General features: G+C 40.8%; 1 protein-coding gene across 9 annotated transcripts in view; it reads right to left on the bottom strand.

Moving 5' to 3' along the window:
* The window catches only part of RBMS3 (RNA binding motif single stranded interacting protein 3), an 814140-nt gene that overhangs the window by 298438 nt on the left and 494302 nt on the right, over positions 1–21400 (bottom strand). For all 9 annotated transcript variants that reach the window (XM_055557071.1, XM_055557072.1, XM_055557069.1 and 6 more), the window contains exon 5: positions 13021–13178. In XM_055557071.1, the coding sequence (XP_055413046.1) occupies positions 13021–13178 (158 nt within the window). The remainder of the gene's footprint in view (positions 1–13020; positions 13179–21400) is intronic.

The raw sequence follows: 21400 nt of genomic DNA, 5'->3' as shown, positions 1-21400 counted from the left end.
TTTCACGCATTGGAGAAGGAAATGGCAACCCACTCCAGTGTTCTTGCCTGGAGAATCCCAGGGATGGGGGAGCCTGGTGGCTGCTGTCTGTGGGATCACACAGAGTCGGACATGACTGAAGTGACTTAGCAGCAGCAGCAGCAGACACTCAGTTGGTGTAAGAGAACTAGATAACTGGTGTGGGAAAATGATATGTAGTTGATATCAAAAAATCCACATATTTGTTGTCAGAAATGAAGTCAGAAAAAACAAACATGACTGCATAGTTACTCTAGTTTGAGCAGTTGCTTTCTTTTTTTTTGCCTTTATTTATTTATTTTTTTACTTTGCTTTTTCTAAACAGAGCCAGGCAGTTTGCCATGGCTCCAATCTGAAGGAGGAGTAGCAGGTTGTATTTATTGCTGAACTTGCGCTGTTTTCCATTTTTATATTGTAACAGTGGGGTCAAGGGGACTCATCCATGTGTAGTGATGTTTCTGTCTAGCCCTCCCCCGTGTCTTCTCTGCTCTGCCCTATGCCCCAAAGAAATGGCACTTCCATGGACTACATTATCTTTACTCTGTCACTTGATGGCTTGTACTGATGTCACCACTGGACGCCCGGAGGAGACAGAGGTCCGGCTGGTCCTGTTCATCCTTTCTGCTCTGGTACCGCATCTGTCTGGCAGGGGTTACATCCCTTCCTGTCTACAGTGCCTCCAGGCAGTCCCTCCTGCAAGGCCCTAGGTCTCCCTGGACTCGGGGCACATGCCTCCACCTGTTTTCTTCTCTCTGGGGGGCAAAGGCTTGCTCCTGTTCATCACTGGGTATCTCACCTTCCCTTCATCAGTTCCCTTAGCTCTGTCACCCCTCTGTAAAGACTCCTCTACATCAGGATCTCCAGTTAGATTATTTGGAACGAAACTCTGTTGCCAGCCAGCACACTGATGGCTACCTCGTAAAACTATAAGCAATCAGGAACAAAATTATACATGAGGCTGTGTCTTTCAAGATAAATGGAAGGGAAAAATGTTTACTCATACTTAGTCTGGGAGCTGCTTATTCCAGAATACCTGCCTGTCCCCCGGCAACATCCTTGTCTGGATGCATCATAATCTAAATTTATCTTTTCACCATATATTACCAATGTTTTCAAAAGGAATGTGGTGAAGAGAATGGGAAAACAATCAATTCAAAATCAAAATTGAGATAAAGAAGGAATTGATGGTGTGATCACTGACCTACAGCCAGACATCCTGGAATGTGAAGTCAAGTGGGCCTTAGAAAATGTCACTAAGAACAAAGCTAGTGGAGGTGATGGTATTCCAGTTGAGCTATTCCAAATCCTGAAAAATGATCCTGTGAAAGTGCTGCACTCAATATGTCAGCAAATTTGGAAAACTCAGCAGTGGCCACAGGACTGGAAAAGGTCAGTTTTCATTCCAATCCCAAAGAAAGGCAATGCCAAAGAATGCTCAAACTACCGCACAATTGCACTCATCTCACATGCTAGTAAAGTAATGCTCAAAATTCTCCAAGCCAGGCTTCAGCAATATGTGAACCGTGAACTTCCTGATGTTCAAGCTGGTTTTAGAAAAGGCAGAGGAACCAGAGATCAAATTGCCAACCTCCGCTGGATCATGGAAGAAGCAAGAGAGTTCCAGAAAAACATCTATTTCTGCTTTATTGACTATGCCAAAGCCTTTGACTGTGTAGATCACAATAAACTGTGGGAAATTCTTCAAGAGATGGGAATACCAGACCACCTGATCTGCCTCTTGAGAAATTTGTATGCAGGTCAGGAAGCAACAGTTAGAACTGGACATGGAACAAGAGACTGGTTCCAAATAGGAAAAGGAGTTTGTCAAGGCTGTATATTGTCACCCTTTTTGTTTAACTTATATGCAGAGTACATCATGAGAAACACTGGACTGGAAGAAACACAAGCTGGAATCAAGATTGCTGGGAGAAATATCAATAACCTCAGATATGCAGATGACACCACCCTTATGGCAGAAAGGAAGAGGAACTAAAAAGCCTCTTGATGAAAGTGAAAGTGGAGAGTGAAAAAGTTGGCTTAAAGCTCAACATTCAGAAAACGAAGACCATGGCATCTGGTCCCATCACTTCATGGGAAATAGATGGGGAAACAGTGGAAACAGTGTCAGACTTTATTTTTCTGGGCTCCAAAATCACTACAGATGGTGACTGCAGCCATGAAATTAAAAGATGCTTACTCCTTGGAAGGAAAGTTATGACCAACCTAGATAGCATATTCAAAAGCAGAGACATTACTTTGCCAACAAAGGTCTGTCTAGTCAAGGCTATGGTTTTTCCTGTGGTCATGTATGGATGTGAGAGTTGGACTGTGAAGAAGGCTGAGTGCCAAAGAATCGATGCTTTTGAACTGTGGTGTTGGAGAAGACTCTTGAGAGTCCCTTGGACTGCAAGGAGATCCAACCAGTCCATTCTGAAGGAGATCAGCCCTGGATTTCTTTGGAAGGAATGATGATAAAGCTGAAACTCCAGTACTTTGGCCACCTCATGTGAAGAGTTGACTCATTGGAAAAGACTCTAATGCTGGGAGGGATTGGGAGCAGGAGGAGAAGGCGATGACAGAGGATGAGATGGCTGGATGGCATCACTGACTCGATGGATGTGAGTCTCAGTGAACTCTGGGAGTTGGTGATGGACAGGGAGGCCTGGCATGCTGCGATTCATAGGGTCGCAAAGAGTCGGACACGACTGAGCGACTGATCTGATCTGATCTGATGTTCAGATCTCATCATTCAATGCAACTGGAATGTATTATCACTTTTGATCAGTCTCTTTGAGCTGTAGCCATATTTCATTACTAGGTATTAATATGTTACATATCTATTCTCCTTTTTTTTTTTTTTTTGCTTTTTTTCTCTTTCCCAAACATGTGGAACTTGGCCTTACTTTGACTATCCTCCCTTTCCTTTTCTGGGATGCAGCTTTCCTCTTGGGCTCTACCAGGGACTCTCATGCTCATTCCTTGTCATCATTTGCATCTTGGGTTAAAGCTCTCTCCTCAGAGGGCTTTCCTGTCCTTGACTTCAAGCCTCTCATTTTTTTCCACACTCTCTATAGCACCCGTATGCTTTATTTTGTTTTTGTAACACTATTGTTGATATCCATCAATTGATATTTTATATTTGATGAATACTTACTGGGTCCCCAAATCCAGCAGAATGCCAGTCAGTGAAAGGAGATTTGTGTGTGTGTGTGTGTGTGTGTGTATCTCTAATGATCACACGTGGAATAATTACTGGCATATTGGAGAAGGCAATGGCTACCCACTCTAGTATTCTTGCCTGGAGAGTCCCATGGACAGAAGAGCCTGGCAGGCTACAGTCCACGGGGTCACAAAGAGTTGGACATGACCGAGCAACTAACGCTTTCACACTGGTATATTAGTAGTACCCACATATTTAATGGGTGAACTGAATGAATGTATAAATGAACACATTTTACATATCAGGAAGGGAAGCTAGAGAGTTTAACTAGCCCAAGGACACAAATAGGAAGAACAGAGCAAAGATGCAAGTGAAGTGATTTCTGACCCATAAAGCCACGTGTATAACCGCACTTCATGGGTGGTATTGTTGTTTATTTGCTAAGTCGTGTGTGACCCTTTTGTGACCCCATGGACTGTGCCTGCCAGGCTCCTCTGTTCATGGGATTTTCCAGGTAAGAATACTGAAGTGAATTGCCATTTCCTTCTCCGGGGGATCTTCCTGACCCAAGGATCAAACCCAAGTCTTCTGCATTGGCAGGCAGAGTCTTTACCACTGAGCTACCAGGGAAGCACTCATATTAGGATGCTCCAGCTCACAGAAGGCTGAGCATGTAGGAAAGATATTAAATAAAAGAGGGTCACACACGTCTTCCAAACAGTATTGCAAAGTGCTTCTCTTTATCGACTGGAAACTAACAGCCGACCTGAAATCCCCACAACCTTCAGGGTCCAAGAGCGCCTGTCATGGTTTGTACTTAGAGCAGGTAGAGGGTGAAGAGATCTTACAGTCCCTGAGCACAAGCAATGGCCCCCATTTCCAACTCCAAGGTAACAAAATTCTCCAATTTTAGTCTCACAGGGTGAATAATACTCAGAAGCCTTCTCCCATTCCACCAACTCTGTCTTGGGAATAACGTCATTCCAGCTTCAGCATAATAAAACAAGAAACTGTATGGTTTTTCTCCTTCTCTAAGTTTTTATAAAATCATGTATACAGCAAGATGGAAGCCCAGAGATTATCCAGTGCAATTTAAGCCATTTGTTTATTTGGTTGATAGAGTGATTGGTTTGGGTTTTGAAACCTAGAGACCAGATAAATGGAAAAGCAAGGACAGTGTTTTGGCTTCTTTAGCGATGACCATGATTTTCTGATGTTAAAAGACAGAAAGACAGAGGCAACGTGAAGACAGAGATGAAGACAAGCACATAAGACAAGAATAGAGATAAAGAAGCTAGAGGCTGGACCAGGGGTTTTCTCCTCCTTGGATCACATCTGCTGGCAATTGAGAGAGGAATTAAAATTACCAAAAGGAATAACAGTCCTCCTTCTTTTCAACCTCAGCAAACACAATTCTAACCTGTTTCTGTGCAAACACAGCTGTAGTTTGGAGGTTAGTAATCACTAAGTTTACATTTTAGAGATTTTCTCTGCTCAAACTTGATTTCCTAGTTCCATGCATTTCAGAGAATGATGGTGAATGAATTGCCAAAACAGCAAGGGAGAAATATTAACACAAAGATACAATTAAAGTAGATAGAATCAAAACATAGCCCAGACAATAAAATCACATTTAGATAAGCTTGATGGTAATTTTAAAGCATCATAGAGTTGCCTAAAAAGACAGTATTAGCATTTGCCTTGTAATTTTTAAAAATTTCTTTATTTTCTTTATCAGTGGGAAAAGATAGGGAGTAAGCAGTATCAGGGAGAGGAAAATAAGTGAACAAAATTGCAATGATAATTAAAGTAATTAAAAGAAACTACAAAAACAATATTTTAATCCATTTATCCTGATTTTTAATAGTCAGGCTGATATTTGTCTTCCTATAACCATGATTTTTTTTTAACTTAGTGAAAAGAAAGAAGAACTGAAATGATTTACTTGTAAAACTTGCCCGTTTGGTAGGAAGCGATAGAACACAGGGTTGCCCAGATGTTAAAAGTCATTCAAACAAAACTCCATGAGAATCAAATTAAGAGGACTGAGAGAGGTGAAAAAAAACTGCAAAATAGAAAGGTCTCTGTGCTCAGCAGTCTCTCACGCTCTCTAGCTCACGAGGGAACAGTAAAGGCACTCCTTAAAGAGGGTCTATGTTCCCAGATGTTGAAGCTGGATTAATTGTGAACATTCACTCCTCATCCCTTCTCCGTTTTGGGTCACTCTTTCCTGGCCCCTCATAACACTCTTTCAATGTGATTTTTGTTAGACAAATGGTCTCATGTTTCTGGAAATGGGAAATGGATAACATGAACACACAGTCCTGTCCCTCTAGACCTGGGCTGATTTATGCTCAGATCCTCGTGCTGGAAGGCAAGGTAGCCTGTTGGCACCCGCCAGCTCTGCGGCAGTGGCTCTTGGCTGTCTGACTATCAGCATTCCCACCATAAACTTCTGTTTGTAGGAGTTTATGACTTGGCTATAAAATGCTGCCCGCAGCGGGGTGGATCTTACAAAATTGTTTTATGTTACAAGAAAGGAAAAACAAAATAATAAAATAAAATAAAAGGTCGGTAATTTCAGACACTATCTAGTGCTTCTGGAACTTTTGCCTGTAATTGTGCTGTTTCTGCACCCTGCTGGTGTTCAAATCAATGCTTTGAAGTTCAGTGGTTTAAATATAAAACGAAGATACCACCTTTACTTTGAAGAAGTGATTTTCAAAGAAGATGAATGTATAGCTTGCAAGTAAAATAATAATGAGGGGTTTTCTTTCCAGTCGAAGGAATTTCAGGATCTCAAGAACTTCTGGAGAAAGTAGCATGGAAACATATACACTACCATATGTAAAGTAGACAGCCGGTGGGAATTTGTTGACTGACTCAGGGAACTCGGACTGAGGCTCTGTGATGACCTAAAGAGGTGGGAAAGGGAGGGAGGGAGTTTCAAAAGGGAGGGGACATGTGTTTACCTCTGGCTGATTCACGTTGCCATATAGCAGAACCAATACAATATTGTAAAGCAATTATCCTTCAATTAAAAATAAATAAAGAAAAAAAGAACCACATCTGGAATTTTGTCCCAAGATAGAAGTGCAAAAAAAATCCCTGAGCTCACTTCCTCCTAGAAGCACACCCAAATCACTATAATCCCTGTGATTTTGAGAACAGTACCTGAACCTATAGGTAGGTTCTCCCGCCTATCTTCTGTAAGATTTTATACAGGATTTTAACTTCTCTTGCCCTCATGTTTTCTATAATTATAAAATGTGAATAATAATAATAAACCAATAATTAACTCAAAAAATCAAACCAAAAAACAGAAGGAACCAGAAGGAAACAGGAGGGACAGAGTCATGGCATAGTCAAGGACCGTGCCCATCTGTGGGCACGGATAACCGTAAATAAGACAGCAATTACAATTGCAGAAGTTCTTCCCAAGGAGCGAGCAGTCTGAAACCCAGATTAGACTCCCCAAGCTGGAGCTCACAGAACATCTGGGTTTGAAGGCCAGTGGGGCTTGCTTTTAGAACATATAGAGGGCTGCAGCAAATAGAGACTCCACTCTTAAAGGGAGCACACAAAATTTCACACACACCAGGAACCAGGGCCGAAGCAGTCATTTGAAAGGAGCCTCAGTCAGACCCAACCCCTGATCTTGGAGAGTCCCCTGGAGAGACAGGAGGCAACTGTGCCTCCCCCTGTGGATACAGAAGCCGGGAGCTCTTTGTGCCTTAATAACACTGGTGCTGGTACGTGCTGTAGTGGAAGCCTCCCTCTAGTATATTAGCCTCGGGACTCAGCTCTCTCTCCACTCACCAGCCTGTTGGCACCAGTACTGGGAGCCCAACTAACTGGGATGGGACACAGCCCCATCCACCAGCAAACAGGTGCTGCAAGAACTTCTGAGCCCACAGCCACACCTGGACATATCCCTGTCTAAAAGAGATCCTGGGGTCCAGTCCTTCACACTAACACAGAGGGACTAGATCTGGAATCCCTAAGAACCAGCAGCCAGGGACTCTGCTATCCAGCCTGGCATATCAGAGGGCAGGCATCAGTCCCAGGACAACCGACAAAGCCCTGCCGCCTGCTATGGCAGGACTCACCCACCCATTAGTAGGTCAGCACCAGTCCAGGCCCACAGACCAGCGGGCCAACACAAGCTTCAGGACCCTCCACACCCCACAGCAAGCTCTCTCAGAAACCACACCTGGGCCCTATGGCCAGACCCCAGGACACGGTTCTGCCCACTGGTGAGATGGCATGGCCATAGGACCTGGCTTCACTTGCTGCTTCCCAGGTGGTGTGAGTGGTAAAGAACTTGGCTGCCAATGTAGAAGACATACAAGACAGATGTGGGTTCAATCCCTGGTCAGGAAGATCCCCTGGAAGAGAAAATGGCAACCCACTCCAGTATTCTTGCCCCGAGAATCCCATGGACAGAGCAGGCTGGTGGGCTACAGTCCCTGGGATCACAAAATGTCAGACACACTGAATGTCTAACACTTTAACTTTCTTTCACTCACTGGTAGGCAGGCACCAGTCCTGGGATCCCAGGACCCTGCCTTCACCCATCAGGGAGCCAGCGCTAGCCCCAGGGCCCCATTGGGTTCTGCCACTAGCCACCTCATGACCCATCCCTGCCATCCAGCAGCCTCTCTAAAGGGAAGGGCCTGATGATCACCTGGACTGGGTCCAGCCATGACTACCAGACCACCCACAAGATGTCTCCTGCAAGGTTGGGAAACACAACCAACCCACCAGATACACAGAAATAAAATAGCAATTTAAGAAAAATCAGGCAACAGAGGAACATATTCCAACTGAAGGAACAAGATGAAACCCAGAAGAAAAATTAAGTGGATATCTACCTGAGAAACAGTTCAAGGTAATGTTTGCAAAGATTATCAAAGAACTTGGGAGACAATTAATACTGTTAAAATCACTCTGCATCCTAAGGCAATCTACAGATTCAATGCAATCCCTATCAAAATATCAACAACAATTTTCACAGAAATAGGACAGATAATTTTAAATTTTTTACGGACGCATAAAAGACCCCAAATAGCCAAAACAATCTTGAGAATGAAGAATAGATCTGGAAGGTATCATGTTCCCTGACTTCAGGCTATAGTACAAAACTACAGAAATCAAAACAGTGAGGTACTGGCATAAAAACAGGTACATAGAGCAGAATAGAGCCCAGAAGTAACTTCACACACTAATGTCAGTTCACCTACAGTAGTGCTGGGAAAAAACAAAAAACAGCTGCATGTAAAAAAAAAATTTGAAATTAGAAAATTTTTTCACACCACATACGAAATGTATTAAAGCCCTAAATGTATGGCCAGAAACCATGAAAAGTCCTAGAAGAAAACACAGACAGAATACTCTCTGATGTAAATCACAGCAAGTTTTTTTTTTTGGATAATTCTAAGACAAAGGATCTAAGCATTGGAATGCAGAGTTCGAAAGAATAGCAAGAAAAGATAAGAAAGCCTTCCTCAGCAATCAATGCAAAGAAATAGAGGAAAACAACAGAATGGGAAAGACTAGAGATCTCTTCAAGAAAATTAGAGATACCAAGGGAACATTTCATGCAAAGATGGGTTCTATAAAGGACAGAAATTGTATGGACCTAACAGAAGCAGAAGATGTTAAGAAGAGGGGGCAAGAATACACAGAAGAACTGCACAAAAAAGATCTTCATGACCCAGATAATCACGATGGTGTGATCACTCACCTAGAGCCAGACATCATGGAATGTGAAGTCAAGTGGGCCTTAGAAAGCATCACTAAGAACAAAGCTAGTGGAGGTGATGGAATTCCAGTTGAGCTATTTCAAATCCTTAAAGATGATGCTGTGAAAGTGCTGCACTCAATACACCAGCAAATTTGGAAAACTCAGCAGTGGCCACGGGACTGGAAAAGGTCATTTTTCATTCCAATCCCAAAGAAAGGCAATGCCAAAGAATGCTCAAACTACCACACAATTGCACTCATCTCACACGCTGGTAAAGTAATGCGCAAAATTCTCCAAGCCAGGCCCAGCAATACATGAACTGTGAACTTCCAGATGTTCAAGCTGGTTTTAGAAAGGCAGAGGAACCAGAGATCAAATTGCCAACATCTGCTGGATCATCAAAAAAGCAACAGAGTTCCAGAAAAACATCTATTTCTGCTTTATTGACTATGCCAAAGCTTTTGACTGTGTGGATCACAATAAACTGTGGAAAATTCTGAAAGAGATGGGAATACCAGACCACCTGACCTGCCTCTTGAGAAACCTATATTCAGGTCAGGATGAAACAGTTAGCACTGGACATGGAACAACAGACTGGTTCCAAATAGGAAAAGGAATACGTCAAGGCTGTATATTGTCACCCTGCTTATTTAACTTCTATGCAGAGTACATCATGAGAAACTCTGGGCTGAAAGAAGCACAAGCTGGAATCAAGATTGCCTGAAGAAATATCAATAACCTCAGATATGCAGATGACACCACCCTTAGGGCAGAAAGTGAAGAGGAACTGAAAAGCCTCTTGATGAAAGTGAAAGTGGAGAGTGAAAAAGTTGGCTTAAAGCTCAACATTCAGAAAACGAAGATCATGGCATCTGGTCCCATCACTTCATGGGAAATAGATGGGGAAACAGTGGAAACAGTGTCAGACTTTATTTTGGGGGGCACCAAAATCACTGCAGATGGTGATTGCAGCCATGAAATCAAAAGACGCTTACTCCTTGGAAGGAAAGTTATAACCAACCTAGATAGCATATTCAAAAGCAGAAACATTACTTTGCCAACAAAGGTTCGTCTAGTCAAGGCTATGGTTTTTCCAGTGGTCGTGTATGGATGTGAGAGTTGGACTATAAAGAAAGCTGAGCTCTGAAGAATTGATGCTTTTGAACTGTGGTATTGGAGAAGACTCTTGAGAGTCCCTTGGACTGCAAGGAGATCCAACCAGTCCATTCTGAAGGAGATCAGCCCTGGGTGTTCATTGGAAGGAAGGATGCTGAAGCTGAAACTCCAGTACTTTGGCCACCTCATGTGAAGAGTTGACTCATTGGAAAAGACTGTGATGCTGGGAGGGATTGGGGGCAGGAGGAGAAGGGGACGACAGAGGATGAGATGGCTGGATGGCATCACTGACTTGATGGACGTGAGTCTGAATGAACTCCGGGAGTTGGTGATGGACAGGGAGGCCTGGCGTGCTGCGATTCATGGGGTCGCAAAGAGTTGGACACGACTGAGTGACTGAACTGAAGTGAACTGAAGACAAAGGAAATAATAGCAAAATAAAAAAATGGGGCCTAGTTAAACTTAAAAGATTTTTCAAGGAAAAGGAAACCATTGACAAAAAGACAACCTTCTGTATGGAAGAAAATATTTGCAACCGATATGGCTGATAAGAGCTTAATATCCAAAACATACAAATTCAATATTAAAAAAGAACCTCAATATCCAAAAACTAAACTAGTAGATTTTAAAATGGACACAAGTCCTGAATAGACATTTTCCACAGAAAGATGTAGAGATGGCCAACAAACAAATGAAAAGATGCCCCATATCACAAATCAGCAGAGAATTGGAAATCAAAACCACAATGTGACATTACCTCACATCTGTGAGGATGGCTATCATCAAAGAACACAAATAGCAAATGTTGGCAAGATGTGGAGCAAAGGGAACTCTGTACACTACTGTGGGTGTGTCAATTGGTACACACACGGACAAACAGAATGAAAATTCCTCAAAAACTTACAAACAGAAATACCATGCGATCCAGAAATCCCATTCATATATTTCCATCAGAAGAAAGCAAAAACATTATTTCAAAAAGATACATGCGCCCGCATGTTCATACTAGTGTTTTTATGATGACCAAGGCATATATAAAGGACTATGTGTCCATCAACAATAGATGAATAAGGATGTGTGTGTGCGTATATATATATATAAACATTTTTTGTATTAAGTTCATTTATTTTTTACTTGAAGTACAGTTGGCTTACATTGTTATATTAATCTCTGCTACACAGCAAAGTGACTCAGTTTTACACATATATACATTCTTTTTTAAATGTTCTTTTCCATTATGGTTTATTCCAGGAGACTGGATTATGAATTGTGTGTATATAATGGGTGGATCCTAGTTCAATCTGACTGATGGGAAGACACTAAGAAGAGACTAAGAACACACACAAAGGGCAGATTATGTGAAGATACAGGAAAAGAAGACCATCTATTAATACAAAATGCAGAGAGGAAACCAACCCCTACTACTACCTTGATCTTGAACTTCTAGCCTCTGGAATTGAGAGAAAATATGTGTCTGTTGCTTAAAGCCACCTAGTCTGTTGATTTCTGCTATGACTGTCTGAACAAACTAATATAGTCATATTTTGTACCAAAAATCTTTTGCTTAAGAATAATTTTAAAAAGACGTAGATCTTCTTGGAAAAGGTGTTCACTTGATAAATTTGAAACGTTTCTTTCTCAGCAGGAGCACACATGCGGGAGAAGCTGATTTGTTAGAGAGGTTTGGGGGGGCAGGGATACTCTGTGTGAAGTGGAGCATAGCAGGCGTTCAGTGAATCCTGCATTGCCAGGCCTCCAGGAGCAGCTGGTGCCATCTCCAAGAGTGACTACATGGGCAAATTTCAGAGTCCCAGGCGGTCCGATTAGCTCTGCCTTGACCATTAAAATCAACAGTTAATAATGTTCTGAAAACTTGAAAGCCTCATGAATATATTCAAGTCTGGGAGATGTTCTTCATTCGGCTGACTTCTCTTCAAATCGTAAGACATGCATCCGGTAGAGGCCTCCCAGGCTAGTATGTGTAGGACATTGTGTAGACGTTAAGACTTGGTCCATGACCTCCAGGAAGTCAAGGTAGAGATTAGTTAACAATTGTGTTTTCTTATCTTTTCAAGTGTGTTCACAGAACTTGGTTTGAGATGATTTTTCCAAGAGATGCCAGGGTTCCGCACAGGCAGGCATGCCTGTCTGTAAGGGGCTGGCTTCCAGATGATATGTAATATCCATCCATTCATTCACGTTGAGTCCGCTGAAGACACATAAACACACCCAGCTGTGGAGACACAGCTTTTCCTTTTCTTCTGTGCCATTGAGCAGTTTCTTTTTCTCTGCAGTTTCCTTAACTTTGTTTTTTCATGAAAGCACAGCAGGTACAACCATTTTAACTCCATTTCTGGCTGAGATCCCCTTTGGTAAACATTCCCTTAAAAGTTAAAAAGAAAACTACTCGTCTTTTTCCAACAATGAGAAAAGTGCAATTTGTTCTTTTCTGTTTTGATTAAAACATCAAAAGCTCGCAGCAAGGGCCTCTTAAATGCAAATGCCCTCTTCACCTCCTCTTAGATTTCTGAGTTCCTTGGGACTTCCCAACAATTCCTGTTTCTCTGAATCTTCTCTCTTCCCCTGGCTGAGAAATTCTACCGTCTAGCTCTTTGGAAATCAATGCTAAATCATGTGGATGCTTTGTTCAGCCCATAGGGTCTTTGACTTTGGGGTTCTGAGCATTTATGACCCTTAGTGAGATTGACAGCATCTGGTTTTGTTGATCTATAGGCATAGAGAGGACTGGGAAAGTGTCAGGCATTTCATTATGACATGTGACAGATAGAAACATTCTGTGTACATATTTTAGCAAGAACAACATATTTATAGTTATACTGGAATTCTCTAACTCAAAGCAAAGATACAGAGTCAGTTTGATAATCTGCTTTTCTTTGAATATTCTACATTCCAGCACTATTCTAATGCTAGAAAGGGATGGAATTAAAAGTGAATACTCAGGAAAGAGCAGGAGTTTTACCTGGCAAAGCCAACGCCTCTGCTGACTCCATTAGCATCTCTTAGTATCCTTGTGGAAATGACATGTCCAAAGGGTTTCAGCATATTCTCAAGTTCCTGCTCGTCCATAGAAATGGGGAGATTTGAGATGTAAAGGTTTGTTGGGTCTTGCTCTTGTTGCTAAGGGAAAAAAGAAACACACGGGGTAAGTTCTGAATATTGAGAAACACTGCGGATACATTTCCCTTATGTTGCCATCTAGAGTCCAATCTCCAACATTCTGCTCAAGTTCTTTCAGTGAGGGCAGTGTTTCTTTTCACTGAACTCCTATGGGCCGGAACGCTTCTCATAGAAACAATGTCATCTGTGGCAACCATGCTTTATGTCCAGCCTTCCTTAGAAAAGACTAATGGACTTTTATTGCAGTTGAACAAAGGTAAATACGTATGTTCTATGACCATTAGCTGGTGGTTCTATAACCACTCTAATTGCCTTCACCACTAGTTACTAATGTTGCATTTAGAGAGCGTTCATAGTCATATGTGTGTGTGTGTGCTAAGTAACCTCAGTCGTGTCCAACTCTTTGTGACACTATAGACCATAGCCTGCCAAGCTTCTCTGTGGGATTCTCCAGGCAAGAATACTGGAGTGGGTTGCCATGCCTTCCTCCAGGGCATCTTCCCGACCCAGGGATCCAACCCACATCTCTTACATCTCCTTCATTGGCAGGTGGGTTCTTTACCACTAGTGCTCCCTGGGAAGCCCTTCACCACACACTAAGCATTGTTTTAAACCCTTGATATAGACTACTTCATTCAATATTCCCAGTATATATAATCGTTACTATTTTAAAGAGGACAAAATTGAGCCATGGCTTGTCTAAGTTACATAGCTTGTAAACGTCAAAGCCAGGGCTGAAACCTGGGGGATATCCCCCAAGTTCGCGGGTTTTCCTGTCTTACTATACTGCTTTCCACTGAATCAATGGGGGGAAAAGAAGTATGGTCCTAGAACATCATTTATTATCAGCCTCAGCATCAGTTGGGAACTTGCCAGTAATGTAAATTCTCAGGACCCACTCCCGGATCAGAAACTTGAGGGTGGGCCAAATGACCTGTGTTTTGACAAGCCCTTCAGGTGATTTCTGATGATTGCTTGCTGCCACAGAACACAACTAAATATTTACACGTGAATGAGATTATGAAGCAGTACTAGCGCTTAAATAAGGTTTTTTAATAGGATGGGAAATCAAACAACCTGCCAGCATTATTTCCAAGTACACGAACATTTGCCATTTCACAGACTGAATTTACATGTTGGAACTTAGTTATATGTCTCAAAATAATGCACACCCAAAAACCTGATGTGATTAAGTGTTAGTTGCTCAGTCGTATCCGACTCTTGGCGACCCCATGGGCTGCAGCCCACCAGGCTCCTGTGTCCATGAGATTTTCCAGGCAAGGATACTGGAGTAGGTTGCCATTTCCTTCTCCAGGGGATCTTCCCAACCCAGGGATCGAACCCGGGTCTCCTGCACTGCAGGCAGATTCTTTACCGACTGAGCTACAAGGGAACGCACAGCCAAAAACCTGATGTGATTAGTTAATATCAAAACAGATCAGATACTTAAATGAACTATTATATTTTAACTAAAACAACAAGAAACACAATCACATTGGGAAAAGCAGTTCTGAAGTCTGTAGCAAATGAGATGATATAACAGTAAAAATATCTTTTGTGAAGAGATGATATCTTCTGTAGATATTTGAGGTTTTAAGCACAATGAACAAGATTCCAATTACTATTACAGGTCAAGAAACAATTTTGGCATGAAACTAAACTCCATTATGTTTAGCAGTTCTAAATATTCATGGAGGTCATAATATTTGTATTAGGCTTTGAGATGAATAAGATCTATTATTAGGTTCTTTTTGAAACACAGTTTAGTTTTCAAGCTTTTTGATCACCAGGGAAATCTCTGCAAATAAATATGCAATCAATCAAAAAAATACAACACAACTTTAGCATTTGGGAATACAGTTTAAATGGAGAAACTGTATACCCGTGGTCAGTTTCTCTCACTCTCTCACACACACATCACTAATTAATGGTATGATCCTAGAGAGAAAGCAGAGATATTATTTTTTCCTAAGTGACATGATCCCCAACCCTTAATGGGGGTGATTAAAAAAAAGTGGTATTTCAGATACATAATAACAAGCCTATGCACATACAACTTCCATCTTTATATTATTTTACTACCCATCCTTTAATTTTAATCTTCATATTATCTTTCCAAAGGCAGGTAAGCAAATAGCATTATAGTTACTGGATAATGAGGAAATGGAGGCACGAACTTTTCATCATCTTACTTGAAGGCGATTTGATAATTAGTGACCGGGGGTTCAAATTAAATTTAGTCAGGTTTTCTATCTTCCATCTCAGTGCCTTTTCCACTAGTCTAGTCCAGTGTTATCCACGCTGTAATCATTTGCATATCATCTTAGAAAATGTGCCAGCCATGTACTGATTTTATTTCCTTAAAACTTTTCTTTACATCAGAATACCTTTGGGCTTAAGTAAACCCATTTAAAAAGACAACATTATGTTGCTTGCGTAGCTAAAAGGCCAGGATCACTTCGCATAAGTAGGTTACTATCAAAACTGGTAACAAATTAATGTTATTAAATTATATTAGATATTGCTTCTTCACAGAAGATTTTGACCTTGGTGGCTGATTCTCTCTTAGTTATAAAAGAGATTTGTAATTAAGAGAGGTATTGACCACACTAGGCCCAGACAGAGTCTTTTTCCTGGGAAGAATCAGAGTTGAGAAAAGAATAACTTTCTTATAGTGTGATTTTTGGAGCTTACACTTTCAGGTCAACTCAAGTCCCAGTGGAAGTTCCTGCTTTAGCCCAGAGAGCAGACTGCAACATACGGCAGTCCCAGGAATGGGTGGGAATTTGCCCAGTGTTCTGCACCCCTTTGTCCTAAATGAGGATAAACCACCATAAGCAAACAATCCCCCTATGCCAGCATTCTGTACAATCTTTTCATTTTTCAAGTAGCATTAGACCAGTGTATCCTGATTTATTTACTTGCACCTTCTCAAAACGGAGTGCAATAAACAGACAGAGCTTATACATGAGAGACTGCCCAGGAAGCTACTTTCTGAATCCAAATTCAAAGAGCAAGACCAACTCCTAATCTGTACTCACAGAGAAAGTACAGAATTGGAGAGCATCATTCCTTGATTTGTGTTCACAGAAAGACTATAGTGTTGGGCAGTGTTATTCATTAACTCATTCTCTCCTTTGAAATACAAGCCTTGAACACATTTGTTGACTTGACAAGAGAAATTAATTTCTGTATAGAATGAACTTTAAAATAATATATACATCTATATTTTTAATTTTTATTTATGTATCAGATTTATGTAAACAGACCGTTTCTTTTGAAAGGCTCTTTGTCACTGTGAACTTGAAAGAATATGCCTTTTAAATTTGCAAAAAACAATAACTCATATGATACTTACACTCTAGAATCTTTTACCAATCTGTTTTTAACTTTTCATGATCATTTAGCTCCAGGATGGAGCTGAAGGGGCACCTCATCCGGTCAGGTCATTTAACAGATGGGGGAAAGATAGAGACTGGAGTAGTGCTTATGATTTACTCGAGGCCACCCAGCTAATTAGTAACAGGTTGGAAATAGAACCCATGTCCCTTCATGCCTGGTCTAATGTTCTTCCCAACGCTTCATACTGCCTTTCCTCGTACACTCCAGAGAATAGTAGACAGAAGTGTGTAGTTCAAAGAAATATTAGTACAGAAAAGAATATCTCTGCATATCTTATTTTTTTCACTGCTGCTTATTCATTACTTAGCTTAGACACAAAGTTAAGCCAAGAAAAGGGGGTTCCTGGCCTTATTTGGCATCTCACATACCATCACTGAATGACCCCTCTGCAGCATTTAATCTGAAAAAGTACATGACGATAATTCACACATCTATTACATGTAATTGACTGTGTCAGCATATAACTCCTCCATTGGGTCTGTCTGTATCTTTTCATCGGTATAGGGACTTCTTGATTTATTATTTAGCTTCGTCAAAAGATTGTGGAAAAGTTAGAACTCCCATTGTTAATGGGAGCAGAGACCTTGCCATTTTATGTAAGGATATGTAAATATTCATTTCATGACTTCACTCTCCATGGATTTTTGGTGTCAGATTTATTGGTGTTCATTCACTTTTTAAATGTAGTTAGGAACAACTTCAGAACATTTTGCGGAAGCTTAGTAAATGAAGACAAATAGAGGACAACATTATTGCTCATATCAGGATCAAATATTACGTCTGGGTCTGTGTTTGCTGGATGCATAACACAGCTATTATATATACATGATTCTAGAAAAGGTAACAACTTTTGAACAAGATTTCAACACTCAATCTGGTAACATTGATGCTTGTTGAAATTATATTTAAATATTCAGGAAGTAGTTATTGGCATTAGAGATTTTAGAGCAAAGTTTCTCAAGCCACCTGTGGTGGGAACCATTTTAATTTCCAATCTGTCACAAACTGATATTTGTAAAATATTTATATTTGCCAAAGCTAATAGAACAAAATTAAAAGACACAAAATGCAAGTTGCAATTTTTATTGCTATGTTCAACAGATCAAAATTACATTTGGATTAAATGTCATGCTATTGTGAACTTGTTATAAAAAGTTTTAAATGCTTACTCTCTATTTCTGTATGTATCCATTTTGAACAAGTACTATTTGGTAGATCAAATTATAACACTGATTTAGGGGACTATATTTCTATTTTTTCCATGATAATATTTTACACTAAGTTACCAGTCTTTGCCTACTTTATATACTGTCAAACTTTTTTTTTTTTTAAAGCACAACATTATGTGCAATCAAATTAATAGTCACTTTTAACTGTGAAGTGGACAAAGCTGTCTCAGGATGAATTGTCCTAAGCAGTGGAGACTAAATATCCTGAAATACCCCGAGGATGTTTGAAGCAGCTCTAAAGCAAACAAATGATTTTAAATATTTTTAAAACACATTGAAGGGGATGTTCATATAGACCACAGGTAATAATATTATTCCTCAACGGAGCAGAGTTTTAGAGTACCTAAGGGGTTTGGGGGCATTTGTTTTACTTTACATGGCTCTTTCTAACACTCCTAGGCAGTAGATTGGCAAGAGTTATTATCATCACTCTACAAATGAGAAAATCGATTCTGATATTTTAAGAAGGGTACCAAACACACATGGCGAGTAAGTGAATAAATGACATCATAAGTGATATTTTTGATCTTGATCAAGATCAAGATAGTACCCTTTGTTTTACAGTACGCCAATTCTCGGGATTGCCAATAAATATTGCTATTCAATGGATCTCACTAGTAGAATGAAAAATCAATGTGGAAACAAAGGTGTAATTGCTTTTCTTTAAAATTTATTTATTTTAATTGGAGGATAATTAAAAGATTGTGATGGTATTACTTTTTAATGGACAAGCTTATTTTAAATGCTACAGCAATTTAAAAATTAATAATAATAAAACCAAAGTGTTTTCCCTTTCCCCAAAACAAAAACATGGAGTCAGAGCCTCTTGAATTAACAAGCTGCCCTTAAAGGTGTCAGAGGTTTTAGAATTAGTTTAACACTAACTTTGTATACAAATGTTCTTACCCTTCTAGTAACATCATCAGCCTGTTTGATGCATGGTCTAGGAGTTCCAGCTCCTCTCGGCAAGATCTGGAGGAAACCAGCCATTCTGGACATACTTCTCTGATGATTAATTTCATCTGCTACCTGGACTGAGCCACAGGATGCTCAGAGAATTGGTCAGGCATTGTTCTAAATCTAGCTGTGAGAGTGCTTCTGAATGACGTTAACATTTAAACTAATTTGTTTACTGAATAAAACAGATCACCCTCTCTAATGTGAGTGGGCCTCCTCCAATCACTGAAGATCTGAAAAAGGCTGATCCTCCCTCAAGTTTAGTTCGACCACCTTCAAACTGGGACCCTATTTCTTTCCTGCCTTTGAATTCAAAACTGAAACACTGGCTATTACTGTGTCTCCAGCACAGCTTGCTGACCTCAGATCTTGAGACTTGTCAGCCTCCATAATCAGGCAGATTTCATGAAATAGAACTCTTCTCACACACACTTACACAGACACACACATACCTTACTGGCTGTTTCTCTAAAGAATCTTAACTAATACAAAGTGTTAATTTTGTCAAATCTGTTTTGCCATAAAAATATGAGAGCAGTCTTAGCTCTGACCTTCACATAGGACCTTCTTGTTCCCTAGCCACGAAAACATGGTCTTGGACCAGGTATAAAAAGAGCCAGAGTCTTCCCCTTTCTCTAGAAGCATCTAATGCATTAGAGACCATTAAAGGGAAAGTAAAGAAAGACTACCAAGAAGTAGACTTTCACCCCTAAATAGTGCCCAGTAAAGATATCCTCTGTCTTGTCTGCTAAGCAATGAAGGCGGCTGCCCTCTATTTTCAATTGTCTTCTCCCTCTGCTAAGAGTGAGAAGGTGATTTCTCTTCCCCTGCTCTTACATACTGATGGAGTCAGAGCAGAGCATCCAGCAGTTTTTCCTCCTGAGGCACCAATAAGAACAATTTCCATAAAATAAGAATGAATAAAAACAATTCCCCTAAGGAACACATGTTGCAAAGAAGGATTTCATTATTTCAGATTTCATGTAAGCACGGCATTGGCAATTGGAGTTCTTATCCCCAAGTTCAACTGGGGACACGGGTTGGTTCTGGACAACACACTCAGCAGAGAATGGAAAATCGTGTCCAAGGCTCAGGACAACCTGAACACTCGGTCACGTGTTGCTCTTTAAGGCAGGGGCGAGGCGAGGTGAGCAGTGAAGGGCTAAGCGAGCACCCTGAGTCTCAGTGACTGAGTCGGAGTTACCTGTGTGTAGTCCTGGGCCAGGCGGGGTCCTGGCTCTGCTTGACTTCTCCCTTCACAGGACCTCCTGAACTCAGCCCAGTATCACCTGATGGGATGGTTTCTCCTGTGAGAAAACGCTAAATTAACATTTTACAATATTGAGCTCTCTCTATAGTTTTATTGTAATGTACTGTTATATCACAAATACGTATGGTTTTGTACTCAGAGTCCTGACGGTCAAGAATGAGAACAGGAAACAAAACTATAGAGAAACAGACTCAATATTGCAAACAAAGTACACCCCTTTTCCTCAATCTCATTCACCTCTCCGATGGGGCTTTCGAGACATGGGTTTTAGAACAGAATGTCATCACTTGATTTGTGGAGAATGACAATGGTTCTTCTTCAAACGACTGAAATTCTGGAACGGGCATGAATATGGCCATACATTTGCTACAGCACCCTACTCATTTCTTCTGGAATGATCATTACAACACATACACATACAGAATACACGCAAACCATCTCTGTGTCTTCTGCCCAGGACAGCTGAGCCTTGCTGAGGCCCACAGGCATGTTGGGGGCACACACAAATGTGTCGTCGGATGAGGCGTCAAGGTGTTAAGGATAAAGGATTCCACTCAAGGGCAACCATTCCCACTGGGTCAGCGTCAGTGACACCTCAGCGCCTACCACACACGGTGACCACTGCAATTGTGCGACAGGACTCAGGTGGTAATCACTGGGTCCCCTGAGAGTAGTGCATCCTGAAAAAATATAGGGTGCTCTGCTAAATCTGAATTTCTGTGTGAAACAACACAAAAGTTTTTAATGTAAATATAATAGCAAAGGTCAAATCTGACGCCATGTTGGGTCCATTTCTTTTTACTTTAACTTTTTTATTCTATTGTTTTTGCTGCAAGTTAGGGATATTGCCAATATCCCTGAAATATGTAGGATTGCCCATTTTCTGACCCTTAAGGGTATAACACTTTTTCATTTGCATAGAGGTTTAAAAAAATCACAGAACAGTGAATAACATTTGTCTGTTGGAGGTTTACAAGAACATCATGACCAGATTTACCAGAACAGCTGCAAGAGCAAAGGATTCTGGCACCAAGAAGTTTGCAACAACCAATCACCCCCCCTCCCCTCTTAATATAAAACAAGGCCGAATTCTAACTTGGGTAAGATGGTTCTTTGGGACCCAAGTCCACCATCCTCGCAGTCTGCTAGCTTTCCAATAAAGTCATGATTCCTTGCCCCCACCAACTCATCTCTTGATTTATTGGCTTGTCATACAGCAAGCAGTATGGGCTTGGACTTGGTAACATAAGTATGTCCCAAATATTGCACAGGACACAGTTATACTAAGATAATAATTGCTACAAAGGATTAATATTATTATCAAGTCATATAAATTATTTGTTGTTATATAGGATTCATTTTGG

The sequence above is a fragment of the Bubalus kerabau genome, chromosome 20 (assembly GCF_029407905.1).
Source record: "Bubalus kerabau isolate K-KA32 ecotype Philippines breed swamp buffalo chromosome 20, PCC_UOA_SB_1v2, whole genome shotgun sequence".
Taxonomy (NCBI): domain Eukaryota; kingdom Metazoa; phylum Chordata; class Mammalia; order Artiodactyla; family Bovidae; genus Bubalus; species Bubalus kerabau.
The sequence above is the reverse complement of the archived record's forward strand: the minus strand, read 5'-3'. Positions and strand labels throughout refer to the sequence as shown.